General features: G+C 38.9%; 2 protein-coding genes across 3 annotated transcripts in view; both read right to left on the bottom strand.

Annotated features, from left to right (window-relative positions):
* TMEM168 (transmembrane protein 168) overlaps positions 1–6,171 on the bottom strand; it is a 29,274-nt gene extending 23,103 nt beyond the window's left edge. Inside the window, exons 1-2 of one of the 2 annotated variants that reach the window (XM_064447308.1) lie at positions 6,065–6,171; positions 676–1,942 (exon numbers count right to left, since the gene is read on the bottom strand). In XM_064447308.1, coding sequence (XP_064303378.1) covers positions 676–1,812 — 1,137 coding nt within the window. In that variant the 5' untranslated portion in view covers positions 1,813–1,942; positions 6,065–6,171. Of the gene's footprint in view, positions 1–675; positions 1,943–6,064 lie in introns of those variants that run through there. The other variant, XR_010372207.1, reaches the window with a different exon arrangement.
* Positions 6,172–8,691: 2,520 nt separating this feature from the next.
* Positions 8,692–23,789, bottom strand: part of BMT2 (base methyltransferase of 25S rRNA 2 homolog) — a 38,067-nt gene continuing 22,969 nt past the window's right edge. Inside the window, exons 4-5 of the mRNA XM_064447322.1 lie at positions 17,070–17,184; positions 8,692–11,985 (exon numbers count right to left, since the gene is read on the bottom strand). Coding sequence (XP_064303392.1) covers positions 11,356–11,985; positions 17,070–17,184 — 745 coding nt within the window. The 3' untranslated portion in view covers positions 8,692–11,355. The remainder of the gene's footprint in view (positions 11,986–17,069; positions 17,185–23,789) is intronic.

Below are 23,789 nucleotides of genomic sequence, written 5' to 3'. Positions count from 1 at the left end.
CTGAACAAACATTTTGAGAGAAATATATGTTTTCTGCTAAAGAAAAGGCAACGCCCTTAATTCAGAAAAGGAAAGAAAAGTCAAAGAATGCTGTGTGATTTAAGAAATGGTCTTTCAGAGGACATATCCTGTGGTGCATAACCAGAATTGAAAATAAGACACTTAGAGCACATGCTATACCAACAATTTACCAGTTTATCAGCTGATCTCATAACTCCATATTAGTGGTTAAATGCAAAGCAAAGTTATTGAAAAATACATTCTTAAAACATGAATTTGCCTTGATTCAATTAAAATAGTCCACAAGAAAAGCCCTCCACATAGCATGCATTACTGGGTTCAACACTGTGATTTACTCTGAAAACAAATTTTATGGCACAATGAATTCAAAAGCAAAATAATTTCATAGGTTGGCAAACTTAAAATAATTCACACACTTTTGCCCTGGAAGCGTTAACTCTTCCCGTACTGCCCACATAAGAAAACTGGTGAGTTCCAGCTGCCTTAAGGCAGCACAAAGTGTTAAATTCAAAGAGCAGGCTGGTGAAACCAAGTGTTCTAACACTGAATTGCTGAGCTACAGCACACCATCAAATGTCACAGGAATTTTACAGAGTCAAAAATTCTCAGGGGCATTCTCAAGAGGGAGATCAAGATACAGAGATTATTATTTACCTGCCAAGAAACGGCCCCCAAAACAGCAGTTGCGACAAGACTGAAAAACACTAGCTGTTCGGAAATTAAACAGAAGTGGCGCATTCCTTTAGATGCCATAACTCTGTCAAGGCTGTTGTTTTCTGCACGGTGGGTATAGTATACCTTGTGACAGTCATTTAGTTTTGTGTGAAATCCCCAAAGAGTTATAAAAAAAATCACATGACAAATCATCCAGAAAATTCCAAAAATAGAAAAACCCGGTATCACAAAATACCAGAGATCCAAATCACGTAGTTTAAAGGCTGCGAGAATGAAAAAGATTAGTTCAATGATTCCAACTGAGATGACAGAAAATCTTCTGCAAATTTTACCACGGTACAAGTAGGGCTTCCATCGTTCAGTAACTGAAAGTCCACTGAAGTAAACGTCGAGAAGGGGATCTGAAATTAGGCAGCTGAAAAAACATGCCAAGGCAAATGGGTTTGTGGGGATTTGCAGCGATGGAAAAAAGAGTAAGGATGCAATGGCTCCAAAAATTGCCAAATTTGGAATTGCCAAAAAAGACTTCATACGTAAGTCAATAATCAACATAGCCAAAGCCATGACCAACAGAATAATACTCATAGATTTTTCTACCAGCATAGTTGTGCTGGCAATTGCAAATCCAACCAGCTCCAAAAATTCAACTGTCGTCAGCAGAGTCGGTCGATGATGAATACAACCACAAATCCTCTCAACAAAAGCACATAATATCCTTAAAACAATGGCAGAAAGGAGCAAATATTTAGTAGCTTCTTCTTTCACATCTGTTTTAAAGGCAGAATTATTAAGAAAGCAGAGAAGGCCAAGCAAAAAACCAAACCAAAGATTGGAGAGACTCAGACTTGCTGTTTCCATTGAAAAATAGTAGTACAGTATGCTGGCAATTCCAAGAACAAAGAGCCCCAGAATAAATATTACCAAAATCAGTGCATCCGCAGTTTTTTCCCATCTGACATAAAGGCCCATGCAAATGGCAACCAGTAAGTTGATTCTGGCAAGATAGCCAAGGTATCTGACTGACGAGTGCATGTTCACTTCTCTGTTTGCCTCTTCTAGCCTTGTCATTGCTGCATAGAGACAATGACTAACACAGTAACGCAGTGACCTACACATGTAAACTGCGGTTAGTGGGTTTTACCCTCTTGACTGAAAAGAAATATTTGGTCTTCATCCAACAGACACAATGCAATAGCTGCCTTCTGTAATATCATTTCTGTAACAGTGGTCCGGAATCACTGAAGTCCTGAAAGAAGAATTAAAAGAAGTGTTAGTGGCAAAAAATTCCCTTTAACTGTACGCAGCATAAACATGACACAGCCTTTCTCACCAAGGAGTTTAAATTAAAAAACACATCAAGTAAGTGTGTTGTTGTTAAAGGTCATTCAAATTGGGGTCATTACTAAAACCAATATTAAATGGGTTTATAATGTGAATGAGAGGAAAAGGTAAACCAAACCTGGCCTGTGCAGTTTTTCCAGAAAACCCACCCATTAGGTATCTATATTGGATATCTGTGGGTATTCAAAATATTCCTATGATACCCATTACCTTCTAAAATATTTTAATATTGTTTTAAAACATTGTTTTACTTCACCATTACATTTGGTAAGTTCTCACTTTATACTAAATCTTTTTAGGATGCTTTGGAAGACTTCTTTTAGCAGTCAAATAGCTACAGGATTTACAAAAAGAACTCCATAATCAATTAACAAGCTTAAACCACAGTAGATCATGAAAAAGGTTATTAACATGATATCCATTTCACAGAAGAAGAGTGGACACATGGATGTATCAACTGATCTGGCAACTTCTTCAGAGACTTTTCTTCGTGTACAATCAAAGCCTTCCAAGCCACCTTCTTCTCCACAAAAACAACAGCAAAAAATGATCAGGATAAATATATTTAGAACATAAACTCCCCCTACTCAGATCCTTTTAACTAACATGCTTTTCTTTTTAATACAGTATAGGAACAGATAGTAACATTTTTAGTGGGAATTTTATAAGAAAATGTGGCTAGGTGGATCTTGCTGGAGATCATGACTATTTTACAGGATAAGCTTCTTCCTGGTCTGAACTCAGTCCTGAAACACGAGGATCACTGTAATCCTATTGCTGTTTAATCTTACTGAGTTTACACATAAACAATACTATTAATTGCTATAATTAGAAATAAAAAAGTTATTGAGGAAATTCTATTTCCTTGAAAATCTCTATTTCACTGTATTTATATACTTTCCTACTTGTCACAAAGATGTCAGAGGCCTAGTCCAAAGCTCTCTAGTTAAAGGCAAAAAAGGTTTGTACTTTGAAGCCACAACCCTGTTCTGGATGCAAAATGTGTTCTAAGTCACAAATTCATAAAAATTACTCAGAGAACAAGCTTTCTGTGAAACTACATGTGAAGGGAACCACACGTACTTCTGATTTTTGATCCTTTTGTGCCTAGAAATTCTAAACCAGAGTCACTAAATGAATAAAACAGAGCCTATACCTCCAGAGAGAATAAGGCAGAAAACAAGTGGATCACAAGCAAATACAGAAACAAGAAAATCAGCATCAATATTTTTTATCTCCGATTTTCTTAAGAAGTATCACAAATTACAAAGAGCCCCAGAACAACCAGCTGTCCAAACTCTCTTAGTTAAAACTTACTGAAATCCTAGGTAGTATTTATATTTATGTATAACTGTTCTTTTTAAACTTATTAACAAAAGGCTTATCGAAGAATATGATTATACAGGTTATAGGCAGAATCCCCAAGACTCCTCATATGTAGCATCTATCATTTTGGAAGTAATTACCTAATTGCCCATCTTGCAAAGACTTCTGAAGAGTTAATAGTATGAGTGAGCAGCTACTGTGGCAAGAACACTGAGAGTTAGGTTATCGCTTACTGCTTCTGTTTATAATGCTGGGGGAGGCATGAAAGGACACCTTGACTGAAACTCAAAACTTAGACTTTATTTCTCTCTTTATTTTTAAATTCTCATTTTTAAACCAGTGAAGAACAAAAGAAAAAAGTGAATTGACTGATTTGCCTATAACCTTTGGCTGATTTGAAGACTGACACCCAGTGTAAAACCAGCTTAAGTAATCGGTGGAGAGACAAACTAGGCCTAAGAAATCCTATTGTTTAAGTTACTTAAGTTTGTTAACGTATATTTTCAAACTATGTTACGTACCTAACAACACTGCAGTTTTTACTTTGGAAGGAACTGTGCATTAAAAAATCTGTTTAACTGAAACAGGATACATAACATATACCTAAAGCAAATGGTTATTACATGATGCTGTTGCAAGTTAAAAGTTCTTTGTATTTCAACTATGCACTTTCAAAGCACTCATTATTATTACTGTTTTATACATATAAAGTCAATCCTGAGTTGCCTGGATGCTTAAGATCTCATAATATCTCTTGCCTCACTTGGTAATATACTTACTGTTCCCCTCAACCTTTTATTTGTTTTCTACTTCATACAGATAAGACAGCCCAAAGGTAACTATCATGTTCCGGGTTACAATATATCAGGTATCATAGCACTGTCTGCAGTCTCACCGTTTCTTGTACTACAATCAACATTCACTTTATGGACAACTTGAGCCATTTATTTCAACTCCTACGTGTGCCCTCCCCACCCCAGTTATCTCTCGTTCAAACTGTGAATAGAACCATAGAATCATTCAGGTTGGAAAAGACCTTTACATTCATCAAGTAGAAGAACGACTTCACATCTCCTTCCAACCCACAGTACTGATGCATGACTACTGCTACCCTGAATCTGCCACCCTGTCCTGTTATCTTGATTCCTGGGCCTTTCTGGAACCCCTCCAAGTCAAGGGGCTAACGCTGTACGTAGTCCCTCAGACTCCAGCCTCACAGAAGTCAGCAGGCTGGCTCATATGCAAAATGTGGGCACTGCCGCCTAATGCCTGGGTTAAAATTTTGCTACTGTTGCAAAATTATTTTCTGGTGGGATCATTACACTAGCAAACTCCCTTGCAGGCGAGCAGCCACTCAGACAGAAAACCACTCTGACTGGGTCAGCTCATGCCAAGCGGAGTTTTGCTGCCATCACTTGCGAGAAGCACAAATGAGAAGCTCCTCTGCTGCCACCCCACATGCTGTGCCGAGTCCTGGGGCAGGGGAACACGCCTGTTCCTAGCAGAAAGACGCAAGGTCTGCTCGATCACAAAGTATTCACAAAATGACAGCTTGGACTGTGAATGCAACATCCTCTTCCTGATCGTCCAGCCAGTTAGCAAAAAGGTGTACTACTAACCCACGCTATTAATCATTAGTCTTTCTCTAAACAAAACACATGGTCAGCTTTTTTGGGAAAAGGCAGCATTTTCATGATTAATGTATCTCATCACGCAGATATTACCAAATAAACATTAACACAGCAACTCAAACAATTTTAACGAGAAATTTCAGTATCTGACTTATTCCTTAAAACATAGCTATTTGTTACTCGTTTCTGTTAAGACTTCGACTGTTTAGACAAAGACTGTTCAAAGTCGGGGTGGGGGCGGTGTGTTTGTTTTTTAAACTAACGGCCTTGAAGTTTCAGGTTCCAACATCTGAGTTACATATCTCAGCAAACCATGTTTAGATCCAAAAGAAACAGAATGTATACACCTATAAATATCTAACAACTTTTGCAAACACAATTTTAAGTAAAACCTGGAGTCTAACTATGGATTTGGACACTAAACCATCCAATAGCTTTCCTGTACATAAAGGAACAACATTCCCATAGTTTTTACCATAGTTTGTCCAAGAAAGTAGAAAAAAGAACCAAAAGCCAAAGGTGGTTCAATAGTTTAACTGCAGTTGATTTAAAGTCCAGGTAAGGCCTATCTAAAACACCAGACCCGCTTTCCTGCAGCGTAATTCTTCCAGTTTAGTACGTATTTTTTAAAAAAAGCAACTCCATGAGACTTTTTTTAAACAAAAAGTGGTATTTAGCTAACGCACTGATAGAGTAGGCTTACGCCCCAGACTCCCCCGGCTGTCAGGTGTTAACACCGAGCCCGCACCGCGGATTGCCGGTGTCAGAAGAGCGGAGGGCGCCCGGCCGAGGCACCGGCTGCCGGGCTGGCCCGGCCAGGGAGACGTAAAGAGGGCCTTTGGCCCCGTGGCGACCGGGGCCCCGCCGCCCGCCTCCAGCTGCCGCCCCTGGGAGCGGCTCGGTGCGGCCGGCCCCCGCCCCGCCGGGGCCCGGGCCCGAGCCGGCCCGGGGAGGCCGCATCCCCCCGGACCCCCTCGCCGCTGTGGCGGGTCCCTGCTGCAGGCACAGGGCGCCAGGGGAAGCCCAGCCCCAACCCCGGGAGGCCGCGGCCCCCGCCGTCCCACACTCACCTCAACAAACGTCCCGGGAACTTCCCGCCCCCCGCCCAGCGCCGCCGCCATATTGGGGCTGAGCGAGGCCGCCCGCCTACGGGCCGCGCCAAGGCTCAAACGCCGCCGCGCAGCCCGAGCGCCCGGACCCGGGCGCTGCCGGAGCCCCACTCGCCACAGCGGTCAAGGCCGGGCCCGCGCTTGCCCCGGGCGACAAGAAGCTCGGTGGGGACGGTGCCTGCGCTCAGGGGCATCCGCCCCCGTGCCTCGGGTAACCCCTGCTGAAAGGATGAAAAACATCCTCGCCTTCAGCGGGAATAAGTGTTCTTAACAGAAACGCTTATTGCTGTGTTGCACACTGTGTCCCGTCTGAGGGGAGCTCTGCTGTCATTTAGGCTGGGGACCGCTGTGCCAGTGCGAGGTACAGAGGGGCGTTATGAGGGGCTGATGGCGCGGCGGGTGCCTGGGGCAGAGGGGAGAGGTCCATGGCGAGGGCTCCCGGCCCCTGGGGCTGAACCCAGCGCTGAGGAGTCCGGTCCACAGCATGTAAGGCGAGAGCAGAGCAGTGCTGGCCTTGCACCCTGCCCGGGCCAGGCCTCAGTCTGGGCTGTGCTGCGTTGCTGCAGCTGCCCGGAGCCCAGAGCCATTTTCTTGTAAGAGTGACCTACATCTCGCCTGGTGTTGATGGGCCTGAGCAGCAATGCAAGAGTGTTCCCATCCGCCCCTTCTGGCCCCACAGCTGCCTGGAGCTCAGGCAGTGCAGTAGCATCTAGATGATAATGCATTCTCCCCCCCCATGCAAGGTTAACAGGGTGGGAGACTGAAAAAACAAACAAACAAAAAAAACCCCTCACAAACGAACCCAAAACCAACCCCCAAACCTCTAAACATTCTCTTGTGTCCTAAGCACCAGCTGAAGAAAAGCTGTGTTTAAATGAGGACTGTGAGACAGACTGAACCCTCTTTACCCTCTCCCACCATTTGCTAGCAGGAGCCTTCTGGGGGACAGGACTGGTCCTGGACTGACTCGTTCTTCTCAAACAAAATCTTTCACCACCCTCACATTATACAGAGGACACCCTTCCCTGGCCATCAGTGTTTCACACCACTTTGTGTTGGAAACGCATGTTTTGAATTGGCCCTCGCAGGCAGATGGGCAAGAGCAGCAAGTCTCTGGATCTTAACAGCTCCATTGCTTAGAGAGGCAAAACAAGGGCAGGTCAACTTTGTGTAGGTTTAGCCAGCTGCTGCACAGGAACTTTTTGAACTGCGAAAGGGCTGGCCTGCTGAGGATTTCTGTCCTTTGTTCCTATAATCCCATCATCACAACCAGCCCCTTCAATCTCTTTGTCAAGAAGGACTACTGAGTATCTAGCTGCTGCTGGCCCACCAACACCTAAACTTTGACAGTCTGTTCTTCCTGCCTCCATTATTTACACAACTGATTTACAAGAACCTCAGTCATCTCCAAAATCCTTACCACTCTTCAAATTTTAAATAAAACTGGCCAACAGGCCTAAAAGTTAAATGGGTTTAAAACAAAACAAAAAAACCCCAAAAAACTAAGAGGTTTTCTGTTAACAAGCAGAAATCTCAGTTGCTCAGGTAAACATCACCTGCTTCAGATGCTTTACTAGCATCATGGACAACACTTAGTTGGTACTCTATCTCACCAACTGTGATTTAGGAATATTCTTCAAGCAACTATTTGTTGGTCGACTTCAAGAATATTTTACTTAAAAAGTAAAAAAACCCCCTAAGTTTCTGTGCAAGTTTGTGAAATGCAACCCTTCTAAAAAGTCTTCCTGCTATTGTAAAGGTACAAAACAATGAATTGAGAAAAACTGAAGAAATGAGGAAAAAGGAGCAGAAAACCTGAGTATATACATATCCCAACTTCAAGGAATCAAAGGTATGCTGCTGATTCATGGAGATACAATTAAAAAGACTTAGAATGATCACACTTTTAAAGGCAAGTCAGCAACTCTCCCTGAAGGTAAGGACAGAAAGTTTCTGCAGGAAGCAATACTGAGAACAGCTGTAAAATCACATTTTCTGATTTTCACTGTCAAGTAAGAGACCGGAATATACCAGCGAGGCTCTGCAGTGCTACAGACACACTTCAGTTCTTCCAAAATGGAATTTTCTTAGAATCTGGATCTGAGTAGGAGCCTTGCCTTTTCAGTTGTTTGGGTTTCTTTTCTCATTGCCATCCTTTCCCGACACCTCCAGTACTCAGAATCATGTAGAAAAATACAGCAATGACCTCAAACGGCCAACATACAACAGGTGCTGCAAAGATATTTCAGGGAGATAGAGGAGAAATCAAGAACAGCTACAGAGAAAAGAGGAACTACATTAGAATGGTTGCATCCTAAGCAGGCAGGCAAAGAAACATGATACAGGATCAACTGGAAGAACTCTAAAAGTCCTTCTGTAAAGCAAAGACCACAACTGAGATATAGAAGCTGAAACCCAACGACCAAATTCGGCACCTTTACTGTAATTCAGTTGTTTATAAAATAAACCCAACACAATGCTTTTCTTGACATAAGGAAAAGAATTATGCATTGGTTTCATTGGATTTCAGCATACACAGACTAGAAAAAAAGCACACCTCTACCCCAAGGAAACAATTTTAGAAAAGGTTTTCAGTTTTATTTTAATAAATGTGCTTTGTTCACAAAAAGTAGTGACATGAAGACAACAGAAATGCAAATACACATTTTTTCCTCTCCAGCACATTAAGAACGCGAGATCTCTTGCACAGTCATAATTTTCAAATATTTCATAACCTAGAATGTTGTTCTTACAAAGCCAAATAGCCAACAACTCCCAATATCACCACTTTATTGTTCAGGGAGGTGTAAGTATTTACGTAAATCCCACTTTCCTCCTCCACCACAATCTACTGTCCCTTGTAAAAAAAACCAAACACAAAAAAAGAACACTTCAGGTATTTAGAATGAGCAGCAAGAAAACCAAGCTGTTATGAATCTCAGGTCCCTAAACCACAAATACAATGGTGTCACCAACCTGTCAAAAAGGCTTAAATTTTAAATGTTAATATTTTAAACTGTTTTGGGGTGATAAATCTTGGTCTGAATTAATTTTTGTATGAATCACAAACCATTTTACATTAACCAATGCCAACATATATGTTCACTGGTATATAACTTTTTTTTTAAAGGGGGTATCAGTTAAAATGTTAGGTACACTTTGAAGTATGCACAGATTAAGTTTCCATGAACAGCTGAATTTATAGCACCAATATTTTAGCTTTAACATGAGCACTGGTGGAGTCAGTGGTTAACTGGGAAGAAGAAAGGCTTTGAAGGACAAACATTTTACTGGAAGTGAAGTGGTCAATCATTAGATGCAAATACTAACTTAGAGCCAATTTTGAAGCCATTGTGTATTTCATTAGAGAAGTATTCTCTGTAAAAAAATTTAAAGATCAACCATGGTACTTTTATGTCTAAACTCTTTAAAAACACATCAGAATATAAATTGCTTGGTTTGTATAGAACTGTATTGTTTGGACCGAATAACAGATTTGAACCAGGTGTTAGTGGATGCTTTAAATTTAAGAATCGAGACACAAAAAGCTTACATTAAAGAATAAAGTCTTGCAGTCCAGTTCATGTTTGAGTGTAAGCAGGACAAATGTGGGATGACTCGTCATAGGAAACAGTATAAAAGAAAAACAGGTAGGTCAAGCTGTGACATTTTCAGTGCAAAACTTCAACGGAAGGGGTAAGTTTCATTTTTGTAGCAACCACTAAAATCCATACTACAGCTTCAGTTTATCTGGTAACTTCTGTGTTACAAATACAACGTGGTAGGTTAATATGGTGTAAGGTATATTTCATCACAACCAGCTGTGAAACTAGGTATTAGTATTTTCTACCATGTTGCTCAAGTCAGTCTTAAAATCATGATGTGGCACCTAGTTGGCACTTACATATAGATTTAACAGCCTAACATTCAAATCTGCAAATTCTGGTCATTATTTTTAAATGGAGGGAAATCTAAGCAAAACCAATACTGAATCCTCTATTTTTACCACTGAACACAATTGTTTTCTCCTGCAAAACTCAAATTTATTACACAAGTTAAAAACTTAATAGATGTAAAACACTTCCATTCCATCTCCTTGCAGTGCAGACCAGTTTTCAGACAGCTGTGGAATTTTTATTTAACTAAACAGAAGATTTTTGGCTCCAAGTAAGGAACAGTGTATGTTAATTTCACTGGTGTGGTCTGAACACATTTTTATGCAAATATCTGTATCCTTGAAAAACTTGTATAGTTATGTTCCTTTTTACAAAATTGGTCCAAGTTACCATATAACTTGGGAGATCTACAAGTAAGGACAATTAAAGAAAAATATGTTTGTTTTTAAAATGCATAAATAATTTACTTTAAAACATGACAAAACCCACCCTGTCCCCCAAAAAACAGAGTTTGAAGAGAATACAGAACACCATCACTGGGGAAATACTGATGCATGTTAGTGCTTGTATGCTCATAAAACTGCAAAACCATGTTCCAGCTTTGAAGTGAAACGTTAATTGTCTAGACGTACCATACTCGGGGGGGGGGGGGGGGGGGGGGGCGCAGGGGGTACCCTCTTCAGAAATCTCATGTCTAACTATTTTTTATGCAATGGAATTACACAATTTGTCTAACTATGGATTAATATATTCCAGTGTTTTGGTGTTATCTCGATTTGGTGTTATCTCAAGAGGGTTGTGATAAACAAAATCAAATGTGCAAGCATTGTACTTCCTCCAGCCTGGGCTTAACCAGATGAAATTTGGAAAAAGTTTTGTTCCATAATGAAGGAGGGACATGTGTAACCAAGTGTCTTAACCTATCTGCACATTTAGTTAAAGTGCAAATTATTTCTTCCTACATATACTTCTCAGAAGCCCACCAACTCCAGTGCCTTAAGTTCAACCACATTGAGTTAAAAATATAGAAACAACATTTAGCAAATTAAATAGAATTCACACTTCACAGCACTAAAGAAAAGAATGGTACCTTTCTGGAAAAAAAAAAATTAGTGATACAAATCTAGAGAAAGTAACAGCTATTTATGCTATGACATGTGTCATCTGCATAAAACTTGTATTTTTTCCACTTTCATACAAGAATAAATTTTAAAATTCAAAAGTAGAAAAAAATAGCAAACTCTGTAAACCTTTGCATTTTCTTTATGCAAACCATTTTTGTGTGTTGAGCCCATGTTAGTATAGCAAAATTAGTTAAGCAAGAGGTTTGACCGAAAGGGCGTTTCAGCGACTACATTAACTTAGAAGCAATATAGGATCTTCTAGCTCATAGAAAGGAATTGAACTAGACTGGCTTTCTCCAGAGTCTGAGTCATAAGGAGCGTCAGGTAGCTCCATAAAACCGCAAGCTAGCTGTTCGTCTTCTGTATCTGATCGAACGTAGCAGGAAGCGTTGGAATACTCCTCATCCTCTATACTGTTGAAATCCTGTGGGATATACAACATTCCTGGGTAGTTCCTGCTAACCAAGTCACTTGTTGTTTGCAGGGAAGTTTTCCTAAACGCCATCAGGTGCATGTGAGAAAACTTGGAATACTTGAAGCGTTTAAAACCCAGGGACTCTATGGCAATTTTCCAGCTTTTCATCATCATAGCCCGGCGATTCTGATGAGATGAATCAGGAGTTATTACAAGCAATAAACCATTTAACACGAGAAGTTCATGTGCCTTCTTGCAGCATATCCATCGTTGATAAGGTGATGGAAAGTAAGAAAGGAGAAGCGAGAAAACGACAACATGGAACAGTTCTCCAGGTAGAGAATCAATGGGATTTTTCAGTTGCTTAAGAAAGGCATCTATAGCATCTTGTGCCAGTTGAAGAGGTTGCTGAATTTGAAGATTTAGGAAGTCACATTTGTAGACACTCTGGTGGAATAAGAAAAACAAAAACCCAAAAAACCATCAAGGTTAGTTTAAAGAGCAAATACAATTCAAACCTACAGAATGATCAATAACCTCTTCATTCCTTTCAGGAAAATGCAAGCCTGCTGAACATCCCCCCTTGTTATTAAATCAAACATTCTAAACCAACAATTTGAATACAATGCATATTTCCAGCTTTTACAGTTGCAAAGAAAGATTTCAGACTTGCTGTAATTTACTGGAGATTTGATAGCTGAAAACAATTTATTAAAAAAAATTACCCCAAATAGAATAAAGCATCAAATCAACTATCTCCCAAATACTTTTAAAAGAATTCTGATAAGCCTGTATTGTTTTTGTTTCTCCAGATGCTGGAGGCCAGAAGTTTCCCCTACTGACTGCCAAAATTCAATGTTTTCCTAGTATACCATACATTGTCCAGATAGTTGCATATTAAAATGAGGCAATAGCATGAAACAGTGGAATTCTTAAAATTTACATGTATATTATATGGTGATTTTTTTATTTTATAAGGTTTTTTACTTTATATTTTGTTTCTATTTAATTTTAATTTTGTATTTTATTTTTCATTTTCGTTTTGTAGTATTTTATAATTTTATTTATTATATAAACCTGGAATAAATAATTACAAAATTTGATACCTCAGTATTTCTACCACTTCTTTAAAGAATCCAGGAAACTTAGTAGCTTGGTCATTTGGAAAAAAGCAACATTCCTTACTGGCACAGAAATACAGAATAGTCACAGCAAGGCAAGATATGTTAGAAAGTTGCGGCACACTAACTGCTTTGCAGCAGTGATGCAGGTGCATGTTTTAACCTTGCTCTGAATGCAAAGTGTAGCGGTACACATTTGGGCAGTTATCAAAGTAAGGTATGGGCTTTAAATTCATCTGTTGATCATTTGTGTGCTCAAGCTGTCAAAGACTGGAAATAAAACCACAACACAACATACAGAGGAATAAGTTCTTGACATCCTTAATCACAGAGCACTCAAAAACTAAGAGTAATAGTATGCTATTCACTACATTTAAGATCTGGTACTTTATATTCATCAAAACCTGGGCTGACTTCTCTCATAAAAAGATATTAAGATACAAGGCTTCAACACGATAGCAACAAAAATTGTTATTAATGCCTAGAGACCATGCAGTGAACAACAGATTTCTGAACAGGTAAGTGAACATGAAAGCAGCGACAAAACATTCTGTGGAGCACATCTGAAAGGTAGAGTCAGTTCTGTTGTGTTTTCATATGCAAAAATATTTATAGCATTTTTGTCAAACAATATTCAAAAGAGAATACTAGGACATTATTGTTAAGGTATTCATAAAGCAACTGATATGCACAATTGTTTCCAAGAACAGAATGTTATTTCTGTTTATATAAAAATCATTATCTTCTAATAATATGCACTAAATTAGAAAAAGTAATCAATGTTCATTAAAAAAACCCACCACCCAACCGTGATCCGTTTTTCAGTGGCTTTGATCGTGGCCTCCAATTTGCAAAAATCAAGAGAGATACTTGCATTACGTGGCTATAATCAAGAAATTTTAATTGCAACGATTATACCTGCAGGGCTATATTTTGTTTCCTTGTAATATTTAGAACAGGAAATTAACAGTAGTAATTTCATTATATCCTCTAATAAGTTTTAAAAGAAATAAAGAAGTGCTTTGAAGACTAATTGTTCAGAGTAACATGCTAACTATACTTAGAAGTAAGACTTAAAAAGTTAAGTTATATATACACAGCTGAAGAAAACAATTTAGACTGCAAGTGGTTTCAGTGGTGGAAAAATATTTAAAAAACATTGTTTCTGCAATAATGTTAAAGAATTTCAGGAGTAAAGTATGTTTCCAGTGGAATTGCAACTCTGCAGGCAGTTTTAGGACAAAAATGCTGCTGAACTGGAGATTGCTACTAAACTCTAGATGTACAAGTCTTAAACTGATGTTAAAGTCCTTCTCAGCACTGAAATAGCAGACAGGCATACTGCAGTGCATCTGCGGACATTTAAGAGCACAATCCTATTTGTATTTTCAGATTTAAAAAAAGACTGGAAGATTACTGGAATTCTCAGACTATATTTATTCCAATACAACAACATGTTTCCCAGCAGTGTGAAATTATATTTGGATTTTCCCAAAGTGGAGATTCTCCCTTCACTCCAATTTTGTCTTTTTTCTTCAAGTATAGACAAATTAAAGTCCAAGAAAACAATCACTGCTAATTATACTCCAGAATCTCTGCATTACATGCAGAATGTTTGAAGGAATGGCCAAAAACACCAAGACAGGACAAAACCTGCTCTGCTTACCCATCTCAGTTCCTTCATCCTAGTTCTATAGTCCTCCGTGTTTCCCTTAGTGTACCTTACACCATGACAATGAGAGTGACGAGCGAACAATGCCTAATTAAAGAAAATGCCAATCTTTCGTTGGTGCAGACCCACCCCAATTAAAACACAAAACCAGATTACCATATTCCCCATTATATTCTCATATTCGTAGCTCTACAATTCACATTTTCACTCTGAAGCATACAGATTCTGAACAGTTCGAAGACATTCTTTTATTATATAGCTAACATTTCAGTTCCTCTCCTACTTTTTCCACAATTACATCCTTCTTATTAAAGTTAGCTAAAGTATTTTACTCAGCTACTTGATCTATATCCGAAGCATTTCCATATGCAGAAAGAGGATTAACCTATTTTTATTAATAAAGGAATTATTTAACCCTCTATTCAATATTATTGAAGATACTAACTTCCTAAGAAGCCTCGACGCTTCAATGTGTTTCAGAAAGTATTTTGGTATCTTATATAAAAGATCTCATATAAAGATTTGCTAAATCAGAATATTTTACCTGTTCTTCTATTTTCAGCTTCTACCACTAAGCCATCAGATCCATTTTTCAGGTCAGAAGACAACATTAACTACCATAAGAACTCCCTGGCTGTTATTCTGAAGTCTTAAATCAGCGCAGGAAACTGCTGGCCTAAAGATAAATCTATTCAGGAGGTTATGGTGCTGATGCAGCTCAAGTAGAGTCATCTTGAATACATCATGGCTTATTAATTCTGTTTTGGAGGTAGGCTTAAGGTTATTCCAGCAGATGAATTTCAGTGCACAAATTGTACTCCATGTCACTCCAAGGACGCTTGCTAGCTAGGTTGCAAGGTGCCCTGAACACAAAGTATCCAAAAGGATGGGAATAACAGAAGCTGGTGAGCCCAAGACAGGCCTCACAGTAACTATGTTAATCTGTACAGTAGCACTCCATGGAGTTCCCATCATCAAGCTATGCTACTGTGTCAGGTGACAAGAAATAAATTATCAATTCTCTTGTACTGGGAGAGAGCCTGAAGAACTGGTTAGTACACAGGAATTGCAGCTACCTGACTACTCCTTCTCCTGTTGTCTGGCCTGGATTACTCATGCTCCTCCATTACATCCAGAGAAGTAACATTTCTGGGACTCTTCCAATAATGGCTTTGGTTGCTGACATTTAGATTGATTTTCATGAGAACGAAAGTAATTTTCTTATGAAAACAGCATGACATTCTAGATGACAAAATATTAGCTATCCATACCCCAAAATTAATGGTTAAATTCAGCTGATGTAACTTCAGGTGCCTGGGGTCCCTCTGCAGTCACTGGAAAGCCAGTTAATACATCCCATGAGGTCAGAACACAATTCACCTCACCGTGAAACAGCAGACATTTAGGTTTCACTGACTATTTTTAATAGATCTCCACTGAGGTTCTATGTTGCAGTTGTCATTGGACTCCCACACTCTGTGTATCTTAGTCAGAAATTTACTTGCCATGTGTTACCATTTCAGATGCTGTAGGCTGCCGCTTCAGTGGCACATGTCTCCTTTACATCCTGTGTCACACCCAACAGCCCCATGGAGATGTCCTACAGTCTCTTAAGTGGTAGAGATAAATCATGTTTGGGCAACTGATGCCTATTCTTCAAATTAAGCAAGACTGAGTCCACTCAAAGTTTTTGTGTTTTAGATGAAACTAACATTGAATTGGTTTAAAAAGCAATTTATCAGACTCAGACTTTTTTTAAAGAGTATTATTTATTATCTCTAAGCATATATGCATAAATGTAAACTAGGTGTTAACGAACCAGACCTGGTGATCACAACAAAATACCGTGAACCACAATGCAGCAAAACCAAGAGAACATTACTTTCAAGTCAACTGCATTATTGTACTCCTACACTTCTCACCTTTCCTCTTCTAGACTGGGTTACCATAGGCCACTGATTTTAATAGAGCCTCATTTTAAACTCTAAGTGGTCAAGCTGCATATGCTCAAAGGTTTTTCTGTTTTCTGTCAGAAATGCATTCTTTTCTGTATCTTCCCATTTTCATTCTACTTCGTCATTTTGCTTGGTTGATAAATGCTATTAGGACTGACAAAAGTTGGGTCAAGAGCAAAAGACAGAAAAGACTCATATGATTATAGCAGAATTAATGCATTTGAGAACCTTACTACCTAGAGAAAATGAAGCAATTTACCCTAGAAGTGGCTGATAAATTTGTCCTCAAGATTGCGGAAGTTCAATAATATGGGTTAGCAATAAACTCAAGAGCCCCCTTACAGTGCACTTTTGGTTATTAAAACTCCCCAGAAAGACCCACCAAGTACCATCGCTGATCTTTTCCTTCTGTCAGCAAATGCAACTTCCAAGAGGTTCATGCCTAAGCATAAGCCTACTCAATTTTTATTTACATCTTTTAAGATGCAAGGACTCATCTGAAATGCCATTAAAAGATGGCTACTAAAATTTTCCAATTTTAAGATTCACAACTGCATTATAAAGGCATAACGCTTGAATAATAATTACACTTTTAGGACAAAACACAACTACAGCTTAGGGCCTGTTCATAGGCAAGGAGGTAGGAGGGCCACAGTTCCTTTTAAAGCACAGATATTTAAGATACATATTTCAGTATTAAACATGCTTTTTTTTACTGTCATTTGAAGCATTCTAAAATATCTGAGAATCAAAGTTGTATTAAATTCAGCAAACATTACATACCTCAACAGCTGGAACAATATCTATGCCAACTGTCAGAAATTCTTCAAACTTCAGAAACGGATTAAAGCAGCTACCAACATCAAGTAATCTGATCTTCCCCAAGGAGTGGAGCAATCTAAGAAGCAGCAAGAATTCAGTTTTATCAAATGTTATTTTTGAAGCTGTATTCTGAATTACAGTTTCAGACAATTAATGCAAAAAAATTCTCATAGAACACCATAGCAGTGACTAATAGAAGTGAATGCCTTATTTGAGTTGTTAAGATACCTAAAGAACCAAGCTCCATTGGTAAAGCAGATGGTCCTCGAGCAGAAGAGTTTATATTCAGAGCAGCTGTAATATTAGTAAGTTGTGTACTTTTAGTAAGAAACTAAAATGGCAACTACTGTGTCTACTAGACAGGCTTTCTCTATTGCTTTGTGCTTCCCACTTACCTTTTTGTGGTCTTTATTGATGCTGAAGTCACACAAGTTAGAGTTAAAATTTCAAGAGTTTGAAAGAGAAACTGACAACACTCCATGACCTACCTACTTGTTGGTTCCATTTTAAAGGGCATCTGAAGTCAAGTGCCATAATTGGTTTAATAAAGACAAAAGAACATATAATGGTATTCCAAGGTAAACATAAAAAATATCTAAAAGTGAAAGCATTTAGTTATTTCCTGCAAAAATTTTAAAATATTTTATTTGCTTTATGCTAGCTAATATTTTTTAAAATGCTGGAGGTTCACTCCAAATCTATTTCCAATGGATGCTATGAAAGAGTTAGATCAGTCCATGCAGAGCCACAAACTCAAAAACTGGCTGCTCAAGTTGTAGGGAATTATTCTAGACACCTGAACATCAACTACATTAGTAACATACTACATGTATTAGTAAGCTGTTGTGGTTTAACCTGGCAGCTAAACACCATGCAGCCATTCGCTCACTTTCCCCCTCTTTTCCGCAACAGGGTGGGGGAGAGAATCGGGAAGAAAAAAAAATTAAGTTTCATGGGTTGAGATAAAGGCAGTTTAATAAGACAGAAAAGGAAGGGATAATAATACTAATATTAAATAATAATAATAATAATAATAATAATAACGATGAAAGAATATACAAACCAACTGATGCACAATGCAAATGCTCACCACCCGCTGACCAATGCCTGCCTAGCCAGTTCCAAGCAGCGATAACTGCCCTTCCCCAATCCCAGCCAACTCCCCTCAGTTTATATACTAAACATAATGTCATATGGTATGGAATATCCCTTTGGCCAGTTTGGGTCAGCTGTCTTGGCTGTGCCCCCTCCCAGCCTCTTGCTGGCAGGACATGAGAAGCTGAAAAGTCCTTGACTAGTGTAAGCACTACTTAGCAACAACTAAAACATCAGTGTGTTATCAACATTATTCTCATCCTAAATCCAAAACACAGCACTATACCAGCTACTAGGAAGAAAATTAACTCTTTCCCAGCTGAAACCAGCACATAAGCCAAAAATCTGTCTCCTTACGTGATCTATAATGTCACCTTGAAAAGGCAGCCAAGGGCTTTAATGCCAAATATGTAACTATGCTACCAAACAACAAAAGGTGAATGGTTACACACACACAAGAAAAAGAAAAAAGGGCATGGGGAGGGGAGATGAACTTGAGAAGTCATGACTTACTGCTTGGACTGATAGAAAGAGGCTGACAGACTGATGAAGACACTTTAATACCCAGTTCCAGAATGCCGCAGAGATGCACATATACCCTTCAAAAACACCATGGAAAATTAAAACACCCACACTGAATAACTGGCCCATTATCTTCTCAACCAGATTCCAAAATTTCCTGGGGTAAAAAAAACAACCTGGAAGAGTTCAGAGAGAAAACAGCAGACTGAAGAAAGAGAGAGGACACACTTGTACTGACTGGTAAAAGCTCCCATTGTAGCCCAGCAGAAGATATTCTAGAGGCTGGCAGAGGAGATTTTTCTTTTCTTGGGAAGCTCTGACATAATCTGTGATCAACTTCAAAAGCAATCTGAAATGCCTTTATGAAGATAAGCTCTTTTCTTTAAGTTAAATATATAGTTTTAAAAAGCAGAGGAGAAAAAGATGCCTGGCAACTTTAGGATAGTGACTAATTCCTCGCCTCTGAAAGCCTTCTTATCTTCCAAATGATCGTATCCTTGACCAATGCTGTGGTCTTCAAGTGTGCAACCATAGGCATTTTCTTCATGACTAAGACAGTTACCAGTATATATAACGTAGCATCAGATAAGATCAATGCACCTGTACAGAAGTACTGGCAGTCAGGTACCTTGTTGTCATTTAAAGATTTTGCCTTGTCCTGGCACAGTTTCCCTAACCTGTTAAGCTGTCCCTCTTAAAAGAGTTAGAGTTTGAATGTTGCATTCAGTTATCACTAATATAAAGGACTCAGCTGTTGAATATGTCCTACAATCAAAGACATTGTTCTTCAGGTTTTTATTTTCCTTGCATTCTGAATTTGGAGACCCCTGCTGTTTGTGCTTTCTTTGCAATTGCAACAAACCAATAAATGGTGAAGTTAAACAATTCTGTTCAAGTCCACAAGTACAGACTTTACATCCACCTGTTCTTTAAAACACAACTTGAGGAGTGCATCCACATATCAAAAACAAAAGAAATATACAGCACCACTAGCACCCAACAGTTTGAGCTCTTTCCACCATTGGATCATTTACAGGGCTGCATATTATTGTTTCTATCATGATTTGTAAGATCTCAGAATACCCAAAATCCATTAATAGAGGAAAACAAACACGAACTCACAGCCTTCATAGTGAATTCACAGGTAGGAGAATAACAACTTTCTGGAAAGGAAATGTTGCTTTTCACTTCAAGTTTCTGTAGCCAATTCCAATTGATATCTCCAAAATATAATTTGTCATCTTTCTGGGAAAGATTCAGCCCTAGAGAGACAGACAACTTTCATCTGCAGGGCCAATGGAGTCCAACAAAGCCATGGATGTACTCACAGCAACAACAAAGCAGCAAGGAATACTGCAGGAAAAAAAATACCTTTAAGCAACGATAAAGAAATCTGGGCCCTCTGTGCTCCTCCTTAACTCTCAGAGATCTACCATGGAGGGGATGTTGGAGGAGCAAGAGAAGATTTCTTGTTGCATTTGGCAGAATAATAGTGACAAGTTTGATTTCGCTTCTACATGGAACAGAAGATATCCAGGGGCTACTTCTGTCAAAATACCAGCATCACCAAGGCAAATAGTGCAACAGTTATCTTTAAGTTAAAACCACACACATTACCAGGCTACCCTGCAAGTCAGTCAGTACTGAGTGAGATTTCAGAATGAAGATAGCAGCAACATTGTTTTTCCGAGCTTGGATGCCAATCACAGTGGCACCAACTCCTGTACATCAGGCACTTGAATACTGCAGACAGACCATTCAGATCCTTGTGGCCATAAGTCACAAGCATGGGCTGAAGTCAAGTGGTGTCTTTTTCCACATAAGGCTAGTATGACATTTCTCAGACCAGCATGTCTCCTCATCTAGCAAATGGAGACACTAAAGGCAGATTCTTTCTCATTTAAACACAAAAACGTATGTGTGTTTGTATGCTTGTGTTCTACCTAAGATTCCAATGGTAACAGCAATATAATAGGCACATGAAACCACAGGAAACACAAGAGGGAACGTGACTTGTTTATAGGGAGTTTTATCTGCACTAGAGTCACAGCCTCTAGAGATCTCAACATTTTCCATCTAAAGTGTTCAATGAAATACTTGTACAGATTAAAATTAAGCAGCATAACCCGGAACCCTCTGATTTCCAGTAGAGCTCACTTCACCTACAGTAGAGCAAAAAAAATAATAAATCACTGCAATGTATTTTGTCTTCCTCTTATAAAACCTGCATTCTTGGCTGCAGTGTTGTTTTTGACTGGGTGAAGGGGAACACAACTTCAGACTACCACCACATTGGGGCACACTGCTGGAAAGCAACAACTCTGGATTCCAAGCCGAGTAGAAGCCAGAAACTCTCTTCTACACCAAGGGACAACAAATCTAAGGCATTTGATGCAGGGCAAATTCACTCTGACAGGTGTGTCACATCCAAGGAACCTTGTAGTCTTAAGTTCAATGCAAATGTACTTTGAAATGTAAAAAGTAGCAGAGATTCAGATGCTCACTTGTATCTTGACTTCCTGTTGCTTGTCAGGTTCTGCTGCCTCTCAGACACAGGTGCAGTGAATCACTTAGTAGCAATTCTCAGGCTGCCAGTTATCAGTAGGAGCAGGATCCTAGTTAGGTGCTTGAAATAATTCTGAAGCTCTTCAGAAGCACTTAGATTCGGTCACTGAACATGTAAGTCAGATTCCTCGGTGAGAATAAAACTGTAATCTAGGTGATAATTACTGATCCATCCAGCCAGTGACTTTGTTAGACACGTAATTGTGCTGAATTCATTGACAATCACCCTTCTAACCCTGTTTCATAATGATTTTCAGTCAAGGCAACATTAAAAGCAAGGGAAATACTTTGCCATTGTACATAATCTCCAAGCACATCCTGAATCCACAGTTCTACCTGTACTGTAATGCACTGGAGAAAACCAAAGTGTGAATAGTAAAAGATCAGGAACTGGTGAAGAAGTGTTCATAACCTGGGAAGTGAGTGCATTTTAAATACCCCACATTTGTTTATTTCAAGAACTTTATTAAGTGGACTGCAGCTCTTGATTATTAGCCACTGTAAAAGTGTACCTATTGTTCAAGTAGGTGCTGTACAGGTAAGTGACATTGTCTCTCGGAAGTACATAGAAATATAGCAGTTATATGACCATAAGGAAAGTTACCCCTGAAATTAATCACTTGAAGTGCTGATCTTCTGGTTTACAGTTTAATTACTCTATTTATCAAGGATGGGAGGGGAAAAAAAAATTCAGAAGCCTTATGCTACTGTCAGAAGGGCAGAACAGAGCTATACATCTTGTTCTGACTGGCAACACTGGTATGCCTCAAATCTGTCTTAAGACTGATGTGTAAAGATATCCAATGGGAAGGTCAAGGTTGCTGAGATTTATATGAAAGAAGGAATAATATTTTCCACCTTGAGACAGTCAAACCAGCACCTGAGAAGAATCCATACCAAAAAGGTTGTGATTTTTTACCATTAAGGATAAAAACCAAGACTTCTTAATTTGATGGAAAAAAAGAGGAGAAACAATAATGAAAAAGAGAACAAAGCCGGGACTGATTTATTGAAGGGAGGAGCTGTTAAACAGCAGATAACAGCCACTTCTGTCTTGTGTAACTGAGCTACTTTGATGTCCAGCTTTGCAACAGGTGCGGTTGTAATGTTAGAGATAGGCATTAAAACCTCACTCTGGGTTGGAAGGAAGTATTGTGGGCAATACATTACTTTTCATATAGATTGAAGTAAAAAAATGACTGTTCACATTAGTTATTTCTGTGAGACTCACCAATTTTAATATGGCAAAGTAGTGAGCAATATGAGCAACTAGAAATGGATTCAAAGTAGCTGAGTGACCTTCTGAGTTGCAGTAAACTTTGCACTTCTGTTTTCTGTGATGTTTTCCTACCATCACCTTTAAGAACTGGCTGAGTGCTTCCTACTTCTCTCCACATCTCCCAGTGTCTTTTTCACTACCTGTGGAACATTTTATTCCTGAGCTAGCTTTCCTCCTTACCAAACACAGTGGCTTGCCAGTAAAGGCAAGCTCAGAAAGAGCTCCTACATAAGCAACTTGGTTTTAATGCTACTTGAGAGAGGATTATATATGAGAAGAACAAAAATATTGCCTTCACACTTACTGGAGTAAAACAAAAAGTCACAGGCTTAGCCATACCTATAGACCACTCCACACCCTTACTCGTAGCGTTACATTACCAGAATGGAGTCACAGTATTTGAAAAAGTGTGTGTGTGTAGGTCCCCCCATAGCACTTGTACCAAGAACTCACCAAGATTCAAAGACTTCACCAATTCACCAGTGTAGACACGGTAGAAAATTATTTCAGGAGAAAAATATGCTTTGTGTAATACACAATCCATTTTCATTCTGATATACTCTGATTTCTTCTATAAGGCGTAGAGAAAGAAGTTTAATTTTGATTTCTCTGGGCAATAACTTGGAACAGCTATGCCTTGTTGCTTAAGGTCTGTGCAGCTATTAAACTTTACTACCATTTGCTGCTGGTAAAAATTATGAATTTTGCCTTTGCCAGGTATGTCTTTATGGATGAATGTATTTTTAAATTTTTGAGAATGAAGATAAAAATCATCACTCACTAGATTAACAAATACTTTTAAAGATATTAAATAAAAACTTCTCTATTAACTACTTTTGTACACCTGGTCAGAACAAAAGGTAAGGCTACAGACTACTGGCAGCAAGAAGAAACTCATGTGAAGTTAGCTCCGCAACGGCCATTATAAACTTTGTACAAAGTATGAAGATAGAGCACATACAAAGAGAGAGCTAATGCTTTACCACGACAAGGCCGTCCACTTGAAGACAAATCAGCTTAAATGGTGTATGATCACACCTATTGATTGAAACAAGTACCAACAAATAGCTATTTAAGACTATGTGTTAACAAATGCCAGCATTATTGAGATATAAGGCATTAGTATCTTATCAGCCCTTTGTGTGAAAGTGCCTGGCAGTTCCCATTAAAAACAGGTACTCCTTTTGAGGCTGACTTAGCAAAATGAACACTAAAAAGAG

Source organism: Phalacrocorax carbo, chromosome 1 (assembly GCF_963921805.1).
Source record: "Phalacrocorax carbo chromosome 1, bPhaCar2.1, whole genome shotgun sequence".
Lineage (NCBI taxonomy): Eukaryota > Metazoa > Chordata > Aves > Suliformes > Phalacrocoracidae > Phalacrocorax > Phalacrocorax carbo.
This window is presented reverse-complemented; position numbering and strand designations above follow the sequence as displayed.